General features: G+C 40.4%; 1 protein-coding gene and 1 non-coding gene across 2 annotated transcripts in view; both read left to right on the forward strand.

The window, feature by feature from the left end:
* The first annotated feature begins 16,018 nt into the window (after positions 1 to 16,018).
* On the forward strand, positions 16,019 to 16,095 carry Trnae-uuc (transfer RNA glutamic acid (anticodon UUC)). The gene has a single exon. It is a non-coding gene; the product is annotated as a tRNA-Glu (tRNA).
* Positions 16,096 to 19,414: 3,319 nt separating this feature from the next.
* The window catches only part of LOC145768159 (BAI1-associated protein 3-like), a 32,959-nt gene continuing 27,960 nt past the window's right edge, over positions 19,415 to 24,413 (forward strand). Inside the window, exon 1 of the mRNA XM_082579633.1 lies at positions 19,415 to 20,125. Within this exon, the coding sequence (XP_082435759.1) occupies positions 19,587 to 20,125 (539 nt within the window). The 5' untranslated portion in view covers positions 19,415 to 19,586. The remainder of the gene's footprint in view (positions 20,126 to 24,413) is intronic.

A 24,413-nucleotide genomic window follows, 5' to 3' on the forward strand; every position in this document is an offset into this window, starting at 1 on the left:
TTGGAAGGACGTTTTGTTTTGGATTTGGCTAAGCGACTCCCGTTTGACGCTAAGCAGCGTTATCTTGACTTTTTAGGTGATCAGTATGGTGGTACTGATGAGCCTACTTTTCAGAGTTTGTTTGAATTTGTAGTACGGGAGGAAACGCGCAAGTCGACTGATTTTAGCATTATGCTAATGGGCGATTCTGGTGAGTCGCAGCATTTTAAAAAGTTTGGCAAAGGAAAATTGCCTTCATGTCCGGTTAGGCAGACGTCGGTAAAACCCAATGATAATGTGATTTCAGGGAGTTCGCAGTACTCGACTGCTGTTGGCGCACCGCGCGGTGGTGTGGCCAGACGTAGAGACATACCGGCATGTTTTTATTGTTCGTCACGTGGTCAAGTTGAATATCATTTTTTGTCTAATTGTAAAGAATTTTTGCGCTTGACACCTAAAGATCGGAGAGATGTCATTGTGAAAGCTGGCAAATGCTTGAATTGTTTGCGCCAGCATATAGTTAGGGATTGCGTTCATGCAAACAACTGTCGTCAATGTGGCCCTAACAACGATAGGAAACACTATTTTCTTCTGCATGATTTTTATGTGACGTCACGTGATTCTCTGGATTCGGTCGGTAAAGATGATGCTGGTGCCAGAGTTCCTGTGCGTAATGTTAAGATTGGAAATATTAAAGCAGCCTTTAACCGCATTACTGCTGCTCGTGTTTCGAATCCAATGACTGGCAAATCGAAGTTGGTGTATTGTCAACATGATCCTGGTTCGCAGTTGACTTTTGTTTCGAGTGATTTGGTCTGCGAACTTGACGTAAAACCATATGACAAAGCGTCGTTTAAAATGGATACTCTGGCTGGTCAGAAAGCTACTTGTGCTGACCTTGTTAAACTCAACATTCAGTCGTTAGAGACGAATGAACTGTTTTGTGATATAACTTCGGTGGTTAACCCAGCTTGGGCTGACGATGTTAAAACTTTACCACATAAGCAGGATTTAAGTAGTTTCCGTCATTTTCATGACGTGAATATGTTTCATTTGAATGATTGTAGTACTGTAGATGTACTGATTGGAAACGACAACGCTTATTTGATGTGTGCTAAAGAAGAGCGTGTTGGTGAGAATCGTAGTGAACCACATGCTTTGCTCACTCCTCTCGGTTGGTTGGCTTGTGGTGGTAAGTCACCCTTAGATGAAAGCGTTGCTAACGTGTGCAGAGTGCAAACGTTTTCAGAGTCGGATGTCATCTCTAGCTTTCAGCGTAAAATTGAGTCTCGTGATATGGAAATAGCAGACCTGAATAAAGTCATTCAGGATTTGACCTTGCAAAATGAAACCTGTGAATTGTCTCGCAATGATATTTTGGCTAGAGAACTTGTTGAACCGAATATTGAGTTGAAAGATGGTCGATTTGAGATACCTGTACCGTTGAAGGAAGATATTGATTTACCTAACAATTTTGTGCTGGCGTCAGATAGAGCTGCTGCTTTAAGGAAGAAGGCTTTAAAACAACCTGAACTTCGTGATTTCCTTACCGACACCATGAAAGATCTTAAATCTACTGGCTATATTGAGCGTGCTGGTGAAGCAGAAAATGTAAAAGGATTTCAGTGGTATTTACCATACTTTGTGACGTCACAATTAAAAAAGCGTATTGTTTACGATGGCAAGTCTGAATTTCGAGGAACTTGTGTTAATGATGTAATGTTTTCGGGTCCTGACTTGTTAAACCCTCTTGTAGATGTCTTGGCTAGATTTCGGCTTGGTAGATTTGGTCTCATGGCTGATGTGACTAAATGCTTCTTTCAAATAAAGTTACCTGAGTCGCAGAGGGATTTGTTTCGTATATTGTGGTTTGAAGATGATGACCTTGAAAATGGTAGAATGGTACCCTTTCGTTTTTGTGTACACCCTTGGGGAATAAAGAGTAGCCCATATATCGCTTGCTTGGCCATAAAGAAAATGATCGAGCAGAATCCCAGCGGTGCTGGTGAACTAACTCTCTGCAATATTGCAAATAATATGTACATGGATGATTTTATATTTTCGGCTGATAGCTTAGAGGAAGCTCAGCAAATCACTCATGAATCAATTGCTTTGTTTGATAGCCGTGGGTTTAAGCTTGTTAAGTGGAGTGCTAACAAGGAGGCTATGATTGTCTTGTCAAATTTGGATAATGAGATGCTTTCACCTTTGATTCGTGACATTGACTTTCAGACTGAAAATATGACTTTGCCATCAGCGAAGACATTGGGTTGTGTGTGGCAAACCGAGTCTGACGAGATGCATATCGCATGTTCCTTAAAGCTCTTAGCTAAACACACGCCCCGAAGTATGATCAGTCAGCTTGGACAAAATTTTGATCCGCTAGGCTTTGGAGCGCCATTTTTTCTAAAAGCACGTATGATACTTCAGCAATTGGCGATAGACAAGTTTGATTGGGACACCGAGGTCCCTGATAGCTTTGTAAAAGAGTGGGAGTCGTGACTTCGCTCTTTGGACCTGCTTAAGGATTTTTCGTTACCGAGATATTATTTTGCAAACTCTGGTGTGTGTAGTCCGGATGATGTTGTTTCTTATCAATTACATGGGTTTAGTGATGCTTCGAATCAAGCTTTCTCTTCGGTTGTTTACTTGCGTAGATTGGTTAATGAAGTTCCTAGTGTGTCTTTCGTTCTGGGTAAATCTACCATTGTTGTAAAAAATCAGTTTTCTTGGCCGATAGCTAGGAAAGAGCTTGTTGCCGCTTTGAATACAGCAAGACTCGTGAAGCAGGCCTACGAGGCATTAAAGATGCCTGACTGCATTAAATATTTTTGGTGTGATTCTCGGACAGTGTTGCAGTGGGTTAAAAACCCTGATTTACGTTTGAATAAGTTTATCACGCGTCGAGTTGAGCATATTTTATTGTTGTCTGGAGTCCAGGATTGGCGTTTTTGCCCTACCGATATGAACCCAGCTGATGTTGGCACACGGCCAAATCTTATTACTAAGAGAGAATTTCGAGAGTTGTGGTTGAATGGTTCTAGTCTTCTCTATCAGTGTGAAGAAATTCCATCTGTAGAAAATGCCACTCCAGTACCTGTCCATAGCCTATATCTTCGTGACGAAGAGGAGTCGCTCGACGTTGGACGGGATGGCCTTCACAGATTGATCGAGGCAGCACCTTCTTTGTATGTTATGAAAAAGAGAATCGCTTATGTGGTTGCTTTTGTTGAATTTTTGTGCTGTAAAACGAGAAAGCGTAGCTTTGTGAAGCCAAAACTGGACGCTTCTTATCTTAATAGAGCCTTAGACTTAACTGTGAAGTTTGTTCAGAAAAGCGTGTATGGCGATGTGGTACATTTAATGACCAAACGATCGCCGGATGCCCTTGAGGAAGTGATAAAGCGGGGTAGTGTTGGCGCTTCGCAACGTGAGAAGGAACGCTTGAAAGAATTGCGTTCACTTAAAAAGTACAGACCTTGTGTAGATGACGCTGGTGTAATCCGCATTGAAGGGCGCTTAAGTAATTCTCCTGAGATCTCTCTTGAAGCAAAGCATCCGATTGTTTTGCCTTCGAAACACCCCTTCACTAGGCTTGTTGTACTGTCACATCATAATGGAAATGCGCACTGTGGAGTACAGCACACTTTGTTGTCTACGCGACAAAAGTTTTGGATCGCTAATGGTAATGCCTCCGTGAAGAGGTATCTTAATGACTGTGGTGTATGCGCGATTGAGAAAGCGCGACCTATAAGGCAGCTCATGTCTGATTTACCTTTGTCTCGCACAACTGCGCATAGGAAACCCTTTTTTGATTCCGGCTTAGACTATCTTGGACCATTGACCTTTGTTGAAGGTAGGAGTCACAAAAAAGCTTGGGGACCCTTGTTCACATGTATGGCATCTCGCGCTATTCATGTTGAGCTGGTTACGTCATTGTCGCTGAGTGATTTTTTACTTGCCTTTACTAGGTTTACGGATTTACGTGGGCAGGTTAATGCTATCTATTTCGATAATGGAAGCACCTTTCAGGCGGCATCTAAGAAGTTACCCGAGTTGATAAAATCAACTGAATTTCACAACGCCCTGAGACAGAAGCAGATAAACTGGGAGTTTATACCTCCGTATGCTCCAGCGCAAGGTGGCGCTTGGGAGGCAATGGTAAAACAATTTAAAATTGCATTTTTTCACATTTTGGACTCTTCAATACGTAAGCCCAATTTTATTGAACTGCTTACGTACACCAGCAGTGCTGTTCGGATCGTGAACGAACGCCCTTTGGTACCTTTGAGTGACGACCCTAGGGATTTTACTGTCATCACCCCTGCCTCACTTTTGACCCCATACTTAGACCCATACTGTGCTGTTGGGCAGCCACATGATCGTGACCAACTAAGGAGGGATTATCGGTTCAATTTGTCACTTTCTCAGCAGTTTTGGAGTAAATGGATCGATTTTTACTTGCCAGGGCTTCAGGGCCGGAAAAAATGGCTAAAAATGGCCCAGAATTTGGAGCCTGGTCAACTTGTAGTGGTGGGTTCTCTCCAAGACATTGGTAAACGTGGAAAGTATCAACTTGGGAGGGTGCATGAGGTAGTTCCACAAGTTAGGAAAGGGAAGCCTGTGGTTCGTAGAGCTAAAGTTGCCGTCTGCAACTATGATGAGAGTACGGGGGAAGTGAAAGTAGACTACGTGTTGAGGGATATTTCGTGCCTCGCCCCCGTAAAGAACACCTAAGTGTTAGGGTTTGAGCCTGGTTTGTCTGCGGTGGCCGACACTTGTCTGAGCCCAGAACAGTCGGTTATTATCGCAACCATTGTATATAGTGTCATTTTAGCATGTACCTATGGTACCAATTTCATGTATCGTCGTGTAGTATTCGTATTGTTGTTCATTCTTTGCATGCCCTTTGTATTTACGTGTTAACATAAACGTGAGTGATTCAAACAATTTGTGTATCGTGTGTTTTTATTCATTGGCTCACAATATTGTCGTCAATTCTTTTTTAGTTATGCCATGTCAGACTGTCATAACTAGGGGCCGCTATGTTCCAGACAATTTTCACCAAATCAAACGTCATATAAAAACCGTTATGGTCTACTTAACCTAGCTGGCATCTTACGTCATGGAAATTGCTAGAAAATGTCCAAATATTGCACCATCGGTCGTAAGACCTGATGAAATATTGCATCACTACCTTTGAACACCGGTTTGAATTGCGTGACAATGTCTTTCATTATTGCGTCACAGTTACTGTCTACGTGCATTTGAGATATCGCAAATTATTCTAGTCATTCGTAAAATTGTTTGTTGGAAGTCAGTCGCATATTTAACTGTTTGCTTAGTGCTTGCTAGCTGGACAAAGTTTCCGTCTTTTATCTAAGTAATCTGTTCTGTAGTGACAAGTTTTAGTGGTGTACGGCGTTACATCCAATTTGGACAGCCAGGTGGCTAATTTTACAGAAATACAAATTTGAATAGACGTTTCGAAGGAGTGTTTCTTTTTCGGTCATTACATGCAGACGAACGGATTCGGGAATCTTACGTTACAATTTTCCCACGAAGAGATTATGGTTTACCGCTGTGACCACTAATTGTTTTGTCCAATGCCTGTAGTCTACACCTCACGTGATCTGTTTCCCACCGCATAGTTTACTCGCAATCATTCTCGTATCATTTGTTCAGTTTGTGCTTTCAGTCCAGAGTGTCGTTACAGTTACAGTGCATAGTCAAATTTATCTTACGATTTTTCATTTTATGTATTGCAGATTTAATTCCTGATGAGGACACACGTACGTGTCGAAAACGTTTGAGTTTATTTTATTTAATTATGTTATATTTTGTGTGAAATAAAGTATGCTAAACCCGCTAAAGTTACTATGTTTTATTTCTCTATGGTTCAATAAAGCAAACTCTCTACCAAAGCTTTATCATTTATTAATTACCAAACAACCATGCTGGTTTCATCATCAGCGTCGATGGTGTAACGGTTAGTAGACGAGTCAATATACGGAAAAAAGGCACCTAACCCCAAAAAAATTGATACAAAAGGTTTTTCAACGGATTCTGTTACCAATGGGCATACTAAATAACATACTAAAAGTCTACCAAAATCGGACCCCCAGAAAGGGGTCATTTTCAAGGAAATGTACGGCATATTTCTAAATAATTTTGCGTATTGGGTAGATGGTGGTATTCAAGTTTTTATTGTTCTTGTGTTTGTGACATCATAATCACATGAATGCGTGCATAGTCGCATCACAATGCAAGCAAAGTTATCGTTGTTAAAGTCGAAAAGATTTATTCCACCAGCACTTATAAAAGAAGTACCGGTACTAGGGACTCTGAGGGTCTGTTCAATACCAAGACTGATTGCCTTTTCTGCGGAAATAATGTTCATGATGGAAGTGAAGACTATAGTTATGTGAAAACTGATATCTTCGCGAAGGCAATATTAGTCCGGTTGCCAAATCCACTTTTTTGGCTGAACCTGGAAATTTTATGCTAAGTTTTTTTTTTTATTGATTTTGGTAGCCTAGGGTCTACTCTTTCAGAATCTGCCGGGTGCACTCCGAGCATCCTTGAGCGTTTTGAGAAATTCAAGATGGCGTCCAAAATGGCCGCCGTTTCAGATAACTCCCTATAACTCAGTTAGTATTTGACCTAGGATGATAATTTTGGTGTCTAACCATATGTTTTGAGGGGCAAGGAATCCATTGAAACTATTTATTTGACTTGTTGGGGATTGCATCATGTAGAAATGCAATAATGCCGCCAATAGGGCTGCCATATTACAAAATTCAAACAAAAACAAACAAATTCACTTGTATTTGGTCTAGAATGATAATTTTGGTGTCTATTCATATGTTTCGTGGACAAGGAATCCATTTCAAGGATTAAAACAGTTGCATATGAATTACATCACAGCAAAATCCAAAATGGCTGCTGATGTATTTGCCGAACACTTGACCTACTGTAAATTTCTTAATCTCGAACTCCCACTATGCTACGTAATCACTTTGCTTTCTGACTGACAAGCGCGAACTTGCGTCTCAGCAGGCTTGTAAGAAAGATCGATACAGTGTTCTCTCTTTCGAAGCAGCAGTGCTTGTTCTAATTCAAGGTTCTAGTTATAAGCAGTCAGACTGTCAGAGAAGTAAAATGAAAACTTTGTGAATATTTAGTTAGGATGAATGATGATTATGCTTACTTCTGTTTGTTTTTCAATTTAAGAACGTTAGTTACTGTACAGTATAGTGAATTTCTCAAGAGAGAATTACTCAAGCTTAGGCCACTAACGGTACGTACGAACCTTCTTTGTTGTGTATTTGTGGTGCTTCGATCATACATTTGTGACTATAACTCCGCGTATCGTTAATGCAGATTCAATTTCGAAACTATCGAGATCAATTCGGAGACTCTTGGGCTATGACGGACCATATTCGGTAAATACCCTGTATGCATTCCCACTTTCGTGTTAATTATTCGTGATGGAATCGTACCTGAGTGCCTTTATTTATTTATTTTAGAAAACCGTCCTCCAGCACGAGGTTAGAATTGGAGGAGAGAAAATGCGTCTTCAATTGGAAATTCAGCTGTGACGACAAATCAGAAAGACTTACTGAGGCAGGCTCTGCCAGAATTCAGAACATTATTAGATGTAGCAGGATCTACGATGACGATGTACACATTTCGCTGCAGGAAAAACTTGAGAATAATGCTAACTTAACCATTGACTGCCATAAAAGCTGTGTTTCTAGTTACACATCCACTCATCATGTTAAAGGGTTTAATAAGCGAAAACATTCCCAAGAACCATCATCCTATATTCCCCCAAAGACAAGGCGACAATCGTCCGCTTGTGGAAAGTTTGATCTCCTTCAGGACTGTTTGTTTTGTGGAGAAAAATGTGAACTCCAGAAAGACAGTAAGAATCCATCACGTTGGAGAATTGCTTATAAATTCAGACAAATACTCAGTCCAGATAGAAAGACGACCCTGAAGAAATCGATCTTAGAGACATGTGTTGTTCGAAATGATTACTTGGCTGAACAAGTTAGACTCCGCATTCATGGGATTGTGGGTGATCTCCATGCTGCTGAAGCAAGATACCACACAGACTGTCGAATAAGCTTTCTGTCTCTCGATCACGTAACAATTGCAGCAGCTAAGTCAGATAAACTTGAACAAGATGATCCTGCCATGGAACACGTCATTGGTGTGATGAAGAAAGATCAGTCACAACTTTGGAATTCGATTGACCTGTACAAACTATACACGGAAAATGGGGGCAAAATTCAGTCGCGGAAAACGCTGCTAGGAAAATTGTCAGATTTCTTCGGTGATGATCTTATTGTGTTGCATTCAGCAGGTTTAGCAAACATTGTTTGTTTCCGTTGTCGGGCGGCAAAATCCCTAAGACTAATAGATGAGGATGACGATGATACTGATGTGATCTTGAATAGAATTGCGAAAAAGGTTAGAAGTGAAGTCAAAGGCATTCACTTGGATAAAAACCATTACTCAACAACAATTAATAAGGACATTGCAATGAACGAAGTAAGTGAAACATTGATGACATTACTAGGACTTGTATCCGCAAAACTAGAAAGGACTTTCCCAGCCATAATGATGGGATCAATCTTGACTGGGGCTGTCAAGAACAACCCAACGGCTCTGCAGATAACACTAGGTTCAAAATTGGGCAGATCAAAAAATATCATCACAACCATGCAGTCATTCGGTGTGACATGTTCTTATGACGAGGTATTACGCTTCAAGCGTTCAGCTGCGAAAGCTGCAACAATGGAACGATCCTGTCTTGGCATATCTGATGCATCAGAAGGTTTAGTACAAGTAGTTGTCGATAATTTTGATGCTGAAATCTCGTCGCAAAATGGAAAACTTTCCACCCACTCGTTAGCTGTTCTGGTTACACAACCTGAATCACCATCTGATGCTGATCGATGCCATAGAGAGACAATCCCACGAATTTCAAAGGAGGAGATGTCGGAGCCAATACAATATGATGTCACCATACAGAGATACAATGGTCCCAGGAAACCAAAAATGCCCGAGAGTGCTGCTGTTAGAACAGTTCTCTCACTCAAGTTACTTGCGCAACAGGCTACTCTAAAACAAAGAGCGGACGAAACTGACTTTGCCTTCTTTCAGGATGTTCAGAAACAGAATTGTCCCGAGTACAATGGCTATAACACAGCTCTTACACGCAATCAAGGCCAAACAGAACAACCTAAGACTAAGACGGCATACCTGCCTTTGATTGATCTTGTGCCATCCCACCCAGATACAATAATGACAGCAATGGTGGAAGCTCAAAAGGTGACACATAATGCTGACCAAAAGTTTGTGGTATTTACCTGTGACTTACAACTATATAAAGTTGCATTACATGTGAAGTGGGCTTACCCAGAAAGGTTTTCAGATGTCATCCCGCGCTTGGGTGGTATGCACTTGTTGATGAGTTTCATAGGCTGCATCGGGACTCTGATGGAAAACAGTGGACTGGAGGAAGTTCTGAGAGATGTGTTTGGAGGAGTCGCAAAAATGTTGACTGGAAAGAAATTTCCGCAGAACGTTCGAGCATTGAGAATGCTGGCTGAGGAAGTTCTTCGAGGAGTACTTGATTGCAATACACTTGAGTCAAAGGAGGATTACGTGGAGGTCTTGGAGAACATAGCCAAAAGGAGTAAGACTGCCAAATTGTGGGTGGACATGTTAATCAAACCAGTGTTCCTTATCATGAGATTTGTCCGAGCTGAGCGGGAAGCTGATTGGCTGTTGCATCTTGAGGCATGCAAACAAATGCTTCCCTATTTCTTTGCCGCTGGTCATGTGCATTATGCAAGGTATGGGATGTGCTACCTAAGGGCAATGGAAGCCCTCCCAGAAGAGGTACTAGTCCGGTTCATGAAAGGGGAGCATGTGATGAGGCACCAGCGCGGACTATGGAATGGCCTGTGGAGTGATATGTTTATAGAAACTACTTTCATGAGATATGGCCATGCCCCAAATGGCATCATAGGAATAACCTTGAAGCCGGATACGCTCAAGATCTGGGCATTGAGTCTTCATACATGTAGTACTGTGGAGGCTGCTCTGGGCGAAATGCTTGGAGATTCTGGAGACCAGGGAAGTGGACATAAGGAAGAAAAGAAGGCACGGATAGAGAATGACAACAAGGACCGACAAGCCATAAAGACAAAGCTTCAAAAATGTATGGATCCACTTGATCCCGAGAAACATCCAGAGGATCTAGTGAACATTGCAACAGGTCAACATGGAACCCCGGCAGTGAATGTGCAGGAGGCTGTGCAGAAAGGATTCAAACAGATGTGCGAATTCGGAGAGAATTTACCTGATGGCTTACATGACACAATTCACAAGACCGTGACTACCATGGTGACTACAAAGAAACATGTGGATGTGGGAGGTAGTAAAGTGTACGACATGAATGTCATCTACTCCAGGGTCATAGGCCAACAGGCTAGTGGGCGTGATGTTAACATAAAAGATGTCCTATCCTACGAAGTGGCTCCAGTACCAACGTCTATGTTTGACCCCACAGGAGAAATGAGAGCTGCAACATCAAAATCTTCCTTAAAGCGACAACTTCAGGTTGAGGTATCTGCTCGGACAACAGCAAGTGACACTTCAGTAGTTGTGATTGATGGTTCAGCCCTACTCTGGGTGATTCCTTGGCCTGCAGAGGGCACCACTACAGACTACGTAAACAACTTGAAGCATGCCATTGCCAAGAGACTAAAAGTTGGGGACGTTCACCTAGTGTTCGATCGGTACTACGATTACAGTACTAAGAGTGTCACCAGAAGTGCTAGGGCCACTGGAGTTAGCCGAGTCCACGAGCTGCAGTTGAACACCAAGTTACCACCTCAAAAGACTGTATTGACGGTGACCGAAAACAAGAAGCAGTTGATAAACCTGATTGTTAAACTTCTGATTGAAGACGAGTCATTCCATGAATACACCCAAAGTCACAAGTTGATAGTGATTGGTGAGGACGTTGCCCCATTGGAGATCAGCCATGGTGGTGTAGTGATCAGGAGAGCGGACCTTTCAACTAGTCATGAGGAAGCGGACAATATCATTGTCCAACAGGTGATGCTGTCTGCTCGAAATAATGAAGAGAGTGGTATAACTGTGATATCCGATGACACTGACGTTTTCATTCTCTTGCTTCATTATTATCACGCTGGAAGCATGAAAAATCGTATCACCATGGAATCACCAATTAAGGAACGCACAGTCATTGACATAGGAAAAACCGTAGAGAAGCATGTTTCTTTTGTGAATGAACTCCTGCCAGCCCATGCTCTTACTGGGTGTGATACGGTAGCATGCTGCTATGGGGTTGGCAAAGGTACTGCATTGAAGGTTCTGAAAGATGGTCACTCACTGTCACTTTTAGGGGTCATTGATTCTCCCATAGAATCAGTGATTGCGCAGGCAACCACATTCATGTCAGCCTGTTACGGCCAATACACTACGAGTAAATCAATGTCCGAAACACGCTGGAGGGTATGGGCATCCAAAACGGGTCGGGCCTCCGTGGTACCACCAAAACTTTGTTCCCTTCCTCCTACAAGTGAGGCCTTTAAAGAGAATGTAAGAAGGGCCCATCACCAAGCCATTGTGTGGCGTTCACTGGAAGACAGAAATCCGCCTGAACTTGATGTAGAAATGTACGGATGGGTGAAAAACTCGAAACTTAAAACGCTACAACCGGTTCTCCTTCCCGCAAATGTTGAACTCGCCCCAGAAACTGTCATGCGCATGATCAGATGTGGATGCAAGAGTGACAACCCCTGCAAAACGCTTTCTTGCAGCTGCACAAGGGATGGTTTGAAATGTACAATATTCTGTGCTTGTTATGCTGCAGGTTGCAGCCAGACTCTTACTTAGCGTTTTAATCAATTGGACAACGTCACAGATTTGTGGACTAGGTGACTTAATGATGAGATGATAACAACAACTGACTGTCCTGTGACTGTGAGAGAGGCTTGTACATTACCAATAAATGGTAACATTTGTGATAACTAATGGTGACATTTGTGAGTGATGTTAGATGGTATTTCACAAGCAAAGTCGCAGAAATAATGATTTTCTGTAAGTATTTCGCAAATATATCAGCAGCCATTTTGGATTTTACTGTGATGTAATTCATATGCAACTGTTTTAATCCTTGAAATGGATTCCTTGTCCACGAAACATATGGATAGACACCAAAATTATCATTCTAGACCAAATACAAGTGAATTTGTTTGTTTTTGTTTGAATTTTGTAATATGGCAGCCCTATTGGCGGCATTATTGCATTTCTACATGATGCAATCCCCAACAAGTCAAATAAATAGTTTCAATGGATTCCTTGCCCCTCAAAACATATGGTTAGACACCAAAATTATCATCCTAGGTCAAATACTAACTGAGTTATAGGGAGTTATCTGAAACGGCGGCCATTTTGGACGCCATCTTGAATTTCTCAAAACGCTCAAGGATGCTCGGAGTGCACCCGGCAGATTTTGAAAGAGTAGACCCTAGGCTACCAAAATCAATAAAAAAAAAAACTTAGCATAAAATTTCCAGGTTCAGTCATACTTCTGCCGGACTAATATTGGATTGCAGTGAAAACCGCCATGATGAGTGGTCTTTGAAAGTCAAAGGTAGAATTGAATACTATTGTGGTGATCTACATGCTGCAGACTGCGTATATCACAAAGTATGTAGCAGCCATTTCAGGTGTAGCCGTGATGTCCCCTTGCAGTTTCAGACTGATCGCGATTCAAAGCGTAGGAAAGCTGGAAGGCCAAAGAATGAGGATCAAGAGCAAGCCTTCACAAAGATGTGTGCGTACCTAGCCATGAATGATGAAGAACAGCTGACTGTTTCTGATCTAAGGTGTAAAATGAAAGAGTATTTATCTGAGGACGGTTCCCTCCCTTATGGCAATCAATACCTAAAAAGTCACCTGAAGAAACGGTATGGAAACTCCATAATTATTGCAGAAGGAAAAGGTTTAGAGGACATAGTGACGCTGAGAGAGAAATCGGGAAGCATCCTCAGGTCATACTTCGCAAGCACAAACCAAGAAGGTGATGAAGAGTCACAGAAGAGAGCATTACTTGAAGCAGCTGCCAGGCTCATAAAGAGTGACATCAAGACAAATGTGCCATCCGTTAACGACCAGTACCCGACTACAGAGACAGCCTTTCAGTGCAACTGCACCATCTAAATCGATCGCGGTTTCTTTTGGATAGCTTGTGTCAGATGGGGTTCTGCTCTTCGTATGGCGAAATGCAGAGGTTTGAAATGAATGCCGCAAGTTGTTCTGCACCAAACATGCTTGGTCAGGATATTGATGTGTTGGACAACAACTTGCTATTCGCAGCAGACAATGTAGATCATAACATTCTCACAATTGATGGGAAAGGAACGTTTCACGGGATGGGCATGATAGCCGCCTTGACACCAGGACAGGAAACAGGCCAGATTATCCCAAGGCACGAAACGTTAAAACTGAACATTGTAGAGACGTCCAAGGTTGCGATAATTGAGCATCGTTTTGCAAAACATATTCGACAAGACATCACATTTAGAGAACTTCCGATTCTCACTGCATGTGCCAACATGGTTGATCTGCTTTGGGAGTTGTCATTCAACTTCAAGCAGGCCACGCCAGGATGGCAGGGGATGATGCACATTATTTATCAGGGAAAGGAACACCCAGGCCAGTCTTTAGTAAGGTATCTGCCAATGATAGACATGTACTCCGGGGACAAGACAGTATAAGGGCCTTTATTTCAGGTCAGACAAGTCCAAAGCTGATGGCAGTACCAAAGTATACAACATCAACCGTTTGAAAAAAATCTTTGGACATGACATGTGTTCTGAGTTGATATTTATCCATGCCATGACTGGTTGTGACACTACGTCTCGGATATTCGGTGCTTGCAAAAAGACTGCTTTTCGGAAACTTGTGCATGGAGATCCTGTTCTTCGGTCTTGTGCTAAAGCATTCACTGCCCCAAACCAGACCACAGAGATAATCGATGACCTTGGGTGCCAAGTTTCAAGTTTCAATAAGTAATGGCTGTCTTCTTTGATGGCCAGAGCACAGATTCCCTTGCGACAATGCGATACACCACCTTCAGCAAGAAAGTTGTCTCTGCTTCATCATTTGTAACGCCCGAGAGTCTGCCACCAACTGAATCTGCTACCCAATTTCACTGTCGTCGAGTTTACTACCAGATAATGGTCTGGATGGGAAAAGCAGAGAGTATGGATGTCATGAATTGGGGGTGGAACCTGCAAAAGAATCGGCTCATCCCACTTATGTCAAAAATGAAGGCTGCTCCAGACAGTCTCTTGAAGGTCATTCATTGCAACTGCTCCACTGCCTGTAAGACACTCCGCTGCTCCTGTAGAGGATACGGACTACCATGTACCGCTGCATGTGGACCATGCAAACTGCAAGAATGTGACAATCCACATAACAAGTTTCTTCTAGACGAGTCGGAAGATGATGAATAGAGACAGCCGTAGGCAATAAGACAACAAACCGGTAGATCACCCTGGTTTACGATTTACCTTTGTAGCCTACTGTTGTAATTCCGATGATTTTCTGAATGTGTCTGTGTCCAGACTTTAATGGTACGCCATTCTTTAGAACAGATTAATCCCCTGTATTCATCTGCTGTAGGAGGCCAAGTATGAGCCTCCTGTTGGTTGCAGTTTTTCTTAGATGCCTGTATTGATAGTACCTGTTATGCCGCATGTAATATGCTGTTATGATAATTCCATCTTATTAGGGGAGATTGGGGATACTACGGACGGATTTTCGAGTGTTTTGTTTTCGAATAAACGTTTTATTTTAAAGTTTACTGGAAACCGTTTTGCACCAATACATATGGAATTTAATCAGATGAAAAGTGAGGAGTTGTCTCTGAAAATTTTACCACTATTCGGCTTATCAAGCTGCCAAAAGTATAGAAACTGGAATGTTGGAAAGCCACTTTTCTCAAGCTTGTGTTACATAATGGAAGTCAAGATGATTTTGTTTGCGGTTTATCTCAAGCCTCAAGTGAATTTGCTAATATCGTGCTCTGCTCTGTCTGATGTTGGCCTATCGCTGCGTCCGAAATGTCCCCGGGTTCCTCCAGGTCGTATATTATATACAAATCATACGTATCTCAGTAGATAATCAGTCTATCGTAATTTAACCTACTTAATTCGATTGATTGACCCCGAAAACCTAGGGATAGACACCTAAACCGCCTTTCTAGCTTAAATAGCAATTGAGATATAGGCAATATAACATCTCGGCGGCCATCTTGGACGCCATCTTGAAAATGACCCCTTTCTGGAGGTCCGATTTTGGTAGACTTTTAGTATGTTATTTAGTAGGCCCATAGGTAACAGAATCCCTTGAAAAACCTTTTGTATCAATTTTTTTGGGGTTCAACCTTATATTGACTCGTCTATAGCATTGGTGCCTTCCAAGCACTAGTTCCGGGTTCGACTCCCGGTCGACGCAATAATTTAGTTATTATTTTATTTGTTCTGCATTTATTAATTACTAAACAACCATGCTGGTGTCATCATCAGCGTCGATGGTGTAACGGTTAGCATTGGAGCCTTCCAAGGAATAATTTTCGGTTCGACGCAGTGTCGTAGTTGTTATTTTTTTTATGAAATCAAGGAAGACCAGTAGAAACATTCATGTGAAGGGTTTGATCGCTGACAAAGCACAGCATGAAAGAGCTACAAGAGTTGGCTGAAAATTTCCAATTATGGGGACTTTTTATTAACTCTATTTTACACCTCTTGTTCAGAAAACGGTAGAAGCGACAAAACGCGGACGTTATAACGTGCGTGATACTAAAGCAGGAAAATCAGTTTAAAATGTGGCACGGTCGCAACACTTTAATAGAATTTTTTTAAATTAAAAAAAAAAAAAATAATTACTAAACATTCAAACAACCATGCTGGTATCATCATCTGCGTCGATGGTGTAACGGTAGGCCAAGCACTGGTGCCTTTCAAGCACTAGATCCGGGTTCGACTCCCGGTCGTCGCACTATTGTAGTTATTTTGAAATGTTTAGCATTGATGCCTTTCATGCACTAGTTGCGGGTTCGATTCCTGGACGACGATGTTTCCTGCATTGTTTTCCAATTGTGCTTCCTAAATTTCATGTTGCCCCATCCCAAAAAAAAACAAAAAAAAAACATCTGTTTTAATGCTATTACAGCATTTTAATTCGATTGTTATACATTTCAAATATCGTTTACCCCCTTAATAGCGTTTTTGCTCCCTTAAAATTATATTCCTGCCCACGTCACTGCTGTGTAGATCGTTAAGTTTTAGATGCAGTGCCAAGTTAACTAATTAGGCCAGTGGTTTCCAACCGGAGGGGAATTCCCCACTAGGGGGGAATTTTGCAATTTTTAGGGGGGAATTTGGTTTTAGGATTGTAAAGCTTTTTAAGCTTAGTAGGGTGGCCTAGACCAGAGCGTTAAGGAGGAGCCCTTAACTCTCGATTATTTAAGCAACTGCGCACTGACATGGATGCAAACCATCACGTAGGCCTACTTCTTTTTAATGCAAATACTCAATGGCTTTCAAGAGGAAACGTAACCAAGCGACTATTTGAACTCAGAGACGAGCTTAAATTATTTTTTGACCTTTAATAAAATTGGAATTTGTTTCATTGCTGAATGATGACAGATGGATTAGATTGCTAGCTTCTTTGGTTGATATGTTTGGTCCATTGAATAAACTGAATCTGAAAATGCAAGGGAAAAACATCAATGTACATTGTACAGTAGCCTATATCAGGGCTACTCAACTGGCGGACCACGGTGTTGAAGGTGGACCGCGGGCTTCGGGAAGAATAACCTCATTGCCAATAACCTCATTGCCACTCTTTAAACAGATTTCCATTAGGGAAAAGCAATTTTTTGTGGTTATCCAAGGAGCTGGGGGCTTCGCCCCCAGACCCCCCAACGCTTTGCCGTCTTCTCTGATGTGCGATCCACACAGCTACATTACAAAGAAATACAATACTTTTTTTATTTCTTTGTTTATGTCAGACAAAAATCCAAGTCATGTTACATACAGTACTCGTTACTACCTGAAAAGTGTTTCGGTGCTCGTAGGCTACTGGTTGTTTAATTTTCGTGGTTGCATATAAAATATTCACCGGACCGCAAAAATATTCAACTTGTCAAAATGGACCTTTGCTAACATTAGTTGAGTAGCCCTGGCCTATATATTCAATCGCCATCTCCGTTGGAAGCAGATTGCGCATCAGTATGTTTTTTGTTTTTTTTTATGCAAAAAACAAACAAATATGGGTTATCTGTAGGCTATCCATGCGCCATGGACATATTGATACCATGTGAATTTACAAACTGTACTGCTTCCATGCTGGCCCGAGGCAGGTTGGAAGAGAGTGATTGATTTATGTCACTGTTATTAGGAGATTGTCTTAAGGTACTAGAAAGCTTTGCTGTCCTGATCGCGGGGGACTACGTTTTGTCTGGCTTCTACCTTTCAGGCAGCCTGGCTTGGGTGGCCCTTCCAGGAGCAGATGCCAGTACCGCTCAGAATTTAAAGACGCTTTGGTAGCTTTCACTAGCAAGCTTGATGATTGAAAGAGAAAAGTTGAAATGAACAATAAAATTGTCACCATATTTAAAGAATTATCATCGGTGCTGGTTGTTGACGGCAAAGAACAAATTCTTCCAGAGTTGGAAAAATAATCGATTTTGCAACATTTCATATAGGCCTAGCATTAGAACTGGAATTCATTCGATATTTTCCTTAAATTTATGACGATGAGCTTGATTTAGTACGAAATTCATTCACATTGTTGATGGAAAAACTTCCCGATAAACTGCAGAATGAATTTTTAGAACTCAAAACGGATTCTTGCAAATGAGACTTATTCAGAGAAAAAAATCAATCACTGGATCTTGGCCATTAACGTGTAATTTCCATCCCAAAGTGGCAGAGAAAGCTATTCGAAGTATCTTTCCGTTTGCTTCCACTTATCTATGCAAATCAGGTTTTTTCACTTATGCAGATGAAAAGAAAACAGAGAAACAGATTAGACGTAGAGTATGATATTTGTTATGCTCTTTCCAATACTCTTCCATCACATTCATGAGATGCGGAAACAAAAAAATCACAAGCTTCACACTGACTGTTAAATGCATCGACTCTTATATTTTGAATGTCGTTGGCTTCAGCTCGTGTCAGATCAAATTTGGCTTTGGATGGTGATGTCATATGTGGCTTTGGAGGCCCAACCTATGATGGGAAGGACGTGGAAAAAAATCACAATGTATGGGTGGTAAGGGACGTGGTAGTTTTAGCTTTTCTTTTCTAGTGTGTCGTTTTTCATGGGCTTTTTGTATCCTGTTTTTTCGAAATTTTTTGTGCCTTCCCTAGTTTTTTTTCTCCAGAGTGATCTGTCACTAGCAAGTTGTTCCCATGAAGCCAGATCAATGTTTGCATGGTTGAAGGAGACTTTCAGCTGGTCTTTGTATCTTGATTTTGTTTTTCTTTGAATAAAATACTTTTCAGAAACGTTCTTCATTAATTAAATTATTTTAATATGAAAAGGAATATTACAGGCTGAAAACCTTATTACTAGTGCAAGTTTAGTTTATCTTACAAGACTTAGATTAAAATATAAATGTAAACGAGTTTTTAACAAACTAAATTTATAGGGGGGGAATTTAGATTTGAATATTGACTAAAAGGGTCCACCGGATGAAAAAGGTTGGGAACCACTGAATTAGGCTATGATGTGTAGCCTACCTAATTGCAGAAGTATTGATGTTGTGAGAAAACTGGTTGGTTGCCTGGATAGTCTAATCAAAAATAAAAAGCAAAAATAATAATTAAAAATAAAACCTTAACATATAGATATTAAACTTATGTTCAGAAAATGTTTCGAATACTAAACTGCATTTATAGCAATGAAGATTTGGTGTTATGGCTTTTGAAAAACTTTAAAATTAAAACTGTTGTCATATTTTTATCCCACAGGGTGCATATGGTACGTGTTCAAAAACGATATTTTCCAAACGAAATAGAGATGACTTGGTGCACAAGCACAGCGACAAAGCTCGATCCTTGCAATCAAATGCTTGTAACAGACTTTGATATTTTGCATCTTTGCCCACGGCTTACACTCTGTGCGTCAAAACAGTCTAATAACTGTCTTCCGTGTTATCATTAATGCACTTTATTCAATCATAACATGGTAAAATTAGTCTCTGTTACTTCATAATTAAGTACAATGTCCGGTAATGCTTGCAAAAACACACAAAAAAACAGGTAACATCACTGTCAAGTGTCAATTACATTTTTGGCTGTTAATTAAGTAAACAATCTCTATAGAAATATCCCAAATTAAACTTTCAATGGCTCTACAACCGTTTTTCTCTTTTTTTCTCTTGGCAGAAGAAGGTATGTCACGTCACGTGTATATTAAAGCTGGTCCTCAAATATTGTGCAGAGCGTTACTTGCTAGCATGAAGGGAAGTGCTTTTAAATATGGCAGCAGATTATGAATCGTCTAACTTTTTGGCGTCTGTGCTGAAAAATCCTGAATTCGAGGCAGAACTTTATCGTTGCACATTAGATATTGCTGTAAATCGCCTTGAAAGTCAAACCAAAGATCTCTCAGAACATGATCTTTTGCATTTTATCCAAAACTTGTTTGGTGTTTCGCCTGAAGAACACCAAAAAGCTGTAAGCAAAGCGTATCACAATGCTATTTCCAACGAATGCATTGTCAGGGCTGTCGTTGAAAAAGCAGAACACCTTGCAGCCAAAGACGTTGATGGTTCATCGGATCCTTACTGTATGCTTGCAGTGGTGCCAAGTTCCCAATTTACCAACTTAAAGTCAAAAAAGCATTCCACGAAGCAGACCAAAGTTATAGACTCAAATTTAAACCCAGAGTGGAATGAAACTATTGAAATCAACATCACCAGAGATAGAGTCAATGACAGCTATTTTCAGATACAAGTTTGGGATTGTGACGAAACAAATGCTCCCAAAAAAGTGAAGGGTGTTAAAGGAGTTAAAAGGTAGGTGAATGATATTATGACATTTGTTACAATACTTTCAAGCATTCTGAAGACATTAATTTGATCTTGCACTATTTGTTTTTTGTACCTTTTTTCATATCGTTTGAAAGTGATTTTATAAAAATAATGCATATATGAATATAACTACAGTAGTGCTTCACCCTAAAAGGGGGATCATCAGAAAGTCCTTATTCAAATAGATTAGATTCTATTTGAATAAGGATCTTCTAATGATCCCCCTTTTAGGGTGAAACAGGCTATAGAGGTTTTAGAAAGGAATAACTATATTAGGTGTAATTTGCTCTGCTTAGCTTTTTTGCTTGGCATTGAGCACTTTTTGCAGTGTTATTGTTTAACTACTGTAGTGTATGTAATATGATTACCAGGTACAAAAACGTAGACTAGCAACATAACGTTTCCTAGCAACCAAAAGCAAACTGCACTTATTCAATCTTAGTCATGTCAGTATTGTGTTGTAGGCTGTCTACCAAACAGCGACGAAAAGTGCTGTGAGCAGCCATCTTTTGACTAACGCAGAGAACTTCCTCTAAGAATAAATTAGGCTTAATTATATTCGACAGTTTAATGTCATAACATCAAGCTGATTGAGACAGTCTAATTCAACACAACAATCAATCAAACAACAATTGTCCTTTAATCATAACCTAAGCTAGCTAAGACTTAGCCTCACTTGCCTTATGTGGCCTACCTTTGCAAACCACTATTTCGTACCCTTTAAATCTCACAATATCTTGCCTCTTGTCCAATTCATTGATGAGCTGGTATGGATATCCTTTATTATAGCCGGCAGTTTTCTATCTTTTTGTTCCTGACACGTTAATCACAAAAATGAAAGAATTCTATTTCTAGTAGAACCTAGTCTATTGCTAGTAGGCTATAGACCATGAGAAATTATTGAAATAAACAACATAACCAAACAGTGAGGTCTTTACTAAAATATTGAAAAGCTTGCAAGAGATGAAATTCAAATTTCAACGTTTCCTAATTTATGGTCGATAAACTCTTTTAAAAACAAAATGCTTTAGCTTCTTGTGCTTTATTTGTCATTACATTTCCATTGATGGCGTATGAGCGATCTTTCCAGGCTAAATTGGAGGGCAGGAAATCTTCAGCCACTCAGCAGTCTCGTCGTCCAGGATTCTCAGACCATGCGCACCGAGTGAAGGCCGGTGGGTTAGGCAGTGGTGGATGAGGGATGGCATGGTCTGCGGTCTGTTCCGTGGCACCACACTCGCATTCTGATGAAGGAGCCAGGCCCCACTTGTGCATGTCCGAACGAAAGCGGCCGTTTGGACAGTTACGAAGAGTTTCCGTCCATTGATGGATCGTTACATTTTTTAGACATGATTCAATATTTGTGAAATCAACCTTTTAAATTCATAAAGAATTGTTAAATTTTAAAACTGGGGCATGTCTATTATCCACTTCGAAAGTTATTTCTGGGAAAAGTAACTTGCTTCTGATCTCGTGATCTTATGAGACCAGCCTAGCCCAACGTACAGTAGCATTGACAGGGGAGTCCAGGAAGTACTTTTATACCCTGGCCTGAGATGATTTTAGGGGCTCGGAACATTTCCAAGGGACCGGAGAACTTAAAGAAATTTCGTATTCCTTTGATATAGTGCGTTCTCAGAAGTGTTTTAACTTGAGACCCGAGAATCTCATAGGTAGGCCTACTGGGCCCAATTATTCTATCGATAGCCCAGTCTATGACATAACAATCTAAATGAAGTTTCAGTAAATTATGGGAAGTGCTTTTATCTTTGTCAGTTGATTTTTTAAAATTGTCTGACGCTGTGCTCTCATCTTGTGGAGCTTGCAGAGGTCGAACTAAGCAGTTGTTTTGTCTTGTAAAAGTGGAGTAACTGCTTCCCACGCAAAAATCTTAATTAACTTTAAATTGTCAAGTCTTTGATGCTTTAGTGTTTTGACATAATAATTTAAATTAAAAGCATAACTTGATCATACAAGCAAAATATTGACATTGTCATGCAAGCGAAAGACGTATCTAAAACTTTAAAAGGTAGATTGAAAATATAATGTCTTGCACTCTGGTGCTTGAATACACGGGCTAATTGACCATGAGACAACAACTTCTTTGATTCGCCATTGGTCTAACTGGGTAAGAAACATTGGCCTGAAGTTGACGGCAAAGAAACTCTCGAGCATCCGCGGGGGAAAGAGCGCAAATTATTTCGTTGTCATGATGCGTCAGTCACGATTCAACTACTTCTGTGCTTCCGCCAGATAAGAAAGAATTTCTGAAAAAATTATTCTTTAAAAGTTTACATTGCCTTGGCTCTACTACCACTTAAACATTTTATGTAAATGTTCTCTTAAGTTGTAACCAACTAGTATAACTTTCTCACTATAACTGATGATAAATATTCGAATGAAATTTTTGTAATAGACATTTTGAATATATTGATTCAAACTATAAAGTTGAGAGATGTCCACAAAAACGGAATAATTACTAAGACCACCTGCCACAGACCTGTCAACGTACTTGAAATAAAATCATAAATCCTCTGGAATAGTAGCCGCCTTTTGGGAAGTTATCTGTGGAATCCTTGTTATCGATTGGTTGTGATGTTTTAGGTCTGATCAATCACTTCATAGCGGTGCTGGCACTAATTCGCGAGCATGTCTTTTAGAACACCAATGAAACATGTTATGATCTTTCAATAACATTTTTAACAGCTCCGAAATCTTGTTAATGTTGTAATTGCTCAGTATAACAAGACAAGTTTTATTTAATGAAATAAAATTATTTTGAAGATCAAATTTCACAAACGAGCAATTTGACCCAACAGATGATTCATGGGTCTAAATCTACACCCTAATATCTGGGTTTTCCAACATGGTTAATGGCTGGAGGTCTTTTGCTATTTTGCCAAAGACATTTCGCGATGAAGTTTTCCCCTTCAAACTATGTTTAATTTAAAGCTAACTTAAAAATTTCTTTGTTGTGTGAAGTCATACGCTGCAGAGATTTATTGTACAGTTGTCAAGCCAACTAAATGGACAGAGCTCCTTTCAGCGCAATTCTATATGTGCATGCGTTGACGCACAAATCGATGGAGAACCTCTGTGGGCGTCAAGAGAAAGATATTGTCAGAAGCTATGATTAGACTTTCACATTAATAATGTCTTTAATTTTACATAGAAACATGTGTGGGCGTGCTTGTGGAGAGGTGTGTGTAGTGCGTGTAAAAGTATGTGTGCGTATGTTTGTGTGTTTAGTGTCAAATGCAAGATTTTTCGAGGAATGAATACCGTATTACTACCTATTGTCGCTTCTACCTTTTTCTACACCTTTGCTATGTTTGGCATATATTTTTATTTCGTTGTGAATGTCTGAAATAAAATCAGACTAAGCTGATCCTGGTGTTGGCTACAAAGGTCGATAAGGTGATACTGCTTGTTAAACATTTGTACGGAAAGACCTGGCTGTTAATGATAAACAATTGGAGTTTTGAGAATTAAAAGAAATCTATTTCTTGAGATACATAACGTTGGAAAAAAAACGTTACTCTCAAAGAATGGAACTGAACTTATAGAGTCTGTTGGTTTGTTTTATGTTTCCTCCTCGTTAAAGGGCAAGAGGAGGACTTCGACACCAAACATATTATTGCCGCTGCCTTTTCTTCATCTTCCAAGGTAAGGAAGACTCATTAATCGGAACTTTTAACAAGCTCTCCAGTAAAAAAGTTTGTTGTTGGGAGACTGAAAAAAAGAACAAGTCAAGTTTAATTTACCGAGGAAGAGAAACGCTTCAAAGCCGTCTAAAACTGCTGGAGTTGAGTTTTTATGAAGGAATGCGGCTGCTTGCTCCGTGGAGATTTTTACCAAGACAACTCTGAAGAGGAGTTGGTTAAGTGCGGCAAACGTAGAAAACTGTGGCACTAAAATGTTGGGAGTAGGCTAGACTGGGGATTTATATGCGACTTGTGTTGTGGGAAGATCATTTAGAACGCTACTGCGCCAGTTTTGTGATTTGTTTTTGTCTGTGGTGGTCTTGTTATTGTTAATCAAGTGAAAGCAGAGATTTTCACGATGGATGTTTTGGTATCTGTTCAATGCAATCGAGTTGACATAATTGTCAGGAAGTGTTTGGAAGATGTGAGGTTATGCATAGCCCAAAACTATTCGATTGAACAGATACAGTGTTTCTTCTGAAGTAGCCTACTCTGCTTCACAGCCATACACTAAAGCTATCAAACCGCTTTTCAAAAATAGGCTACTGGAAAGAAAAGACTCCCCATGT

The sequence above is a fragment of the Aplidium turbinatum genome, chromosome 4 (genome assembly GCF_918807975.1).
Source record: "Aplidium turbinatum chromosome 4, kaAplTurb1.1, whole genome shotgun sequence".
Lineage (NCBI taxonomy): Eukaryota > Metazoa > Chordata > Ascidiacea > Aplousobranchia > Polyclinidae > Aplidium > Aplidium turbinatum.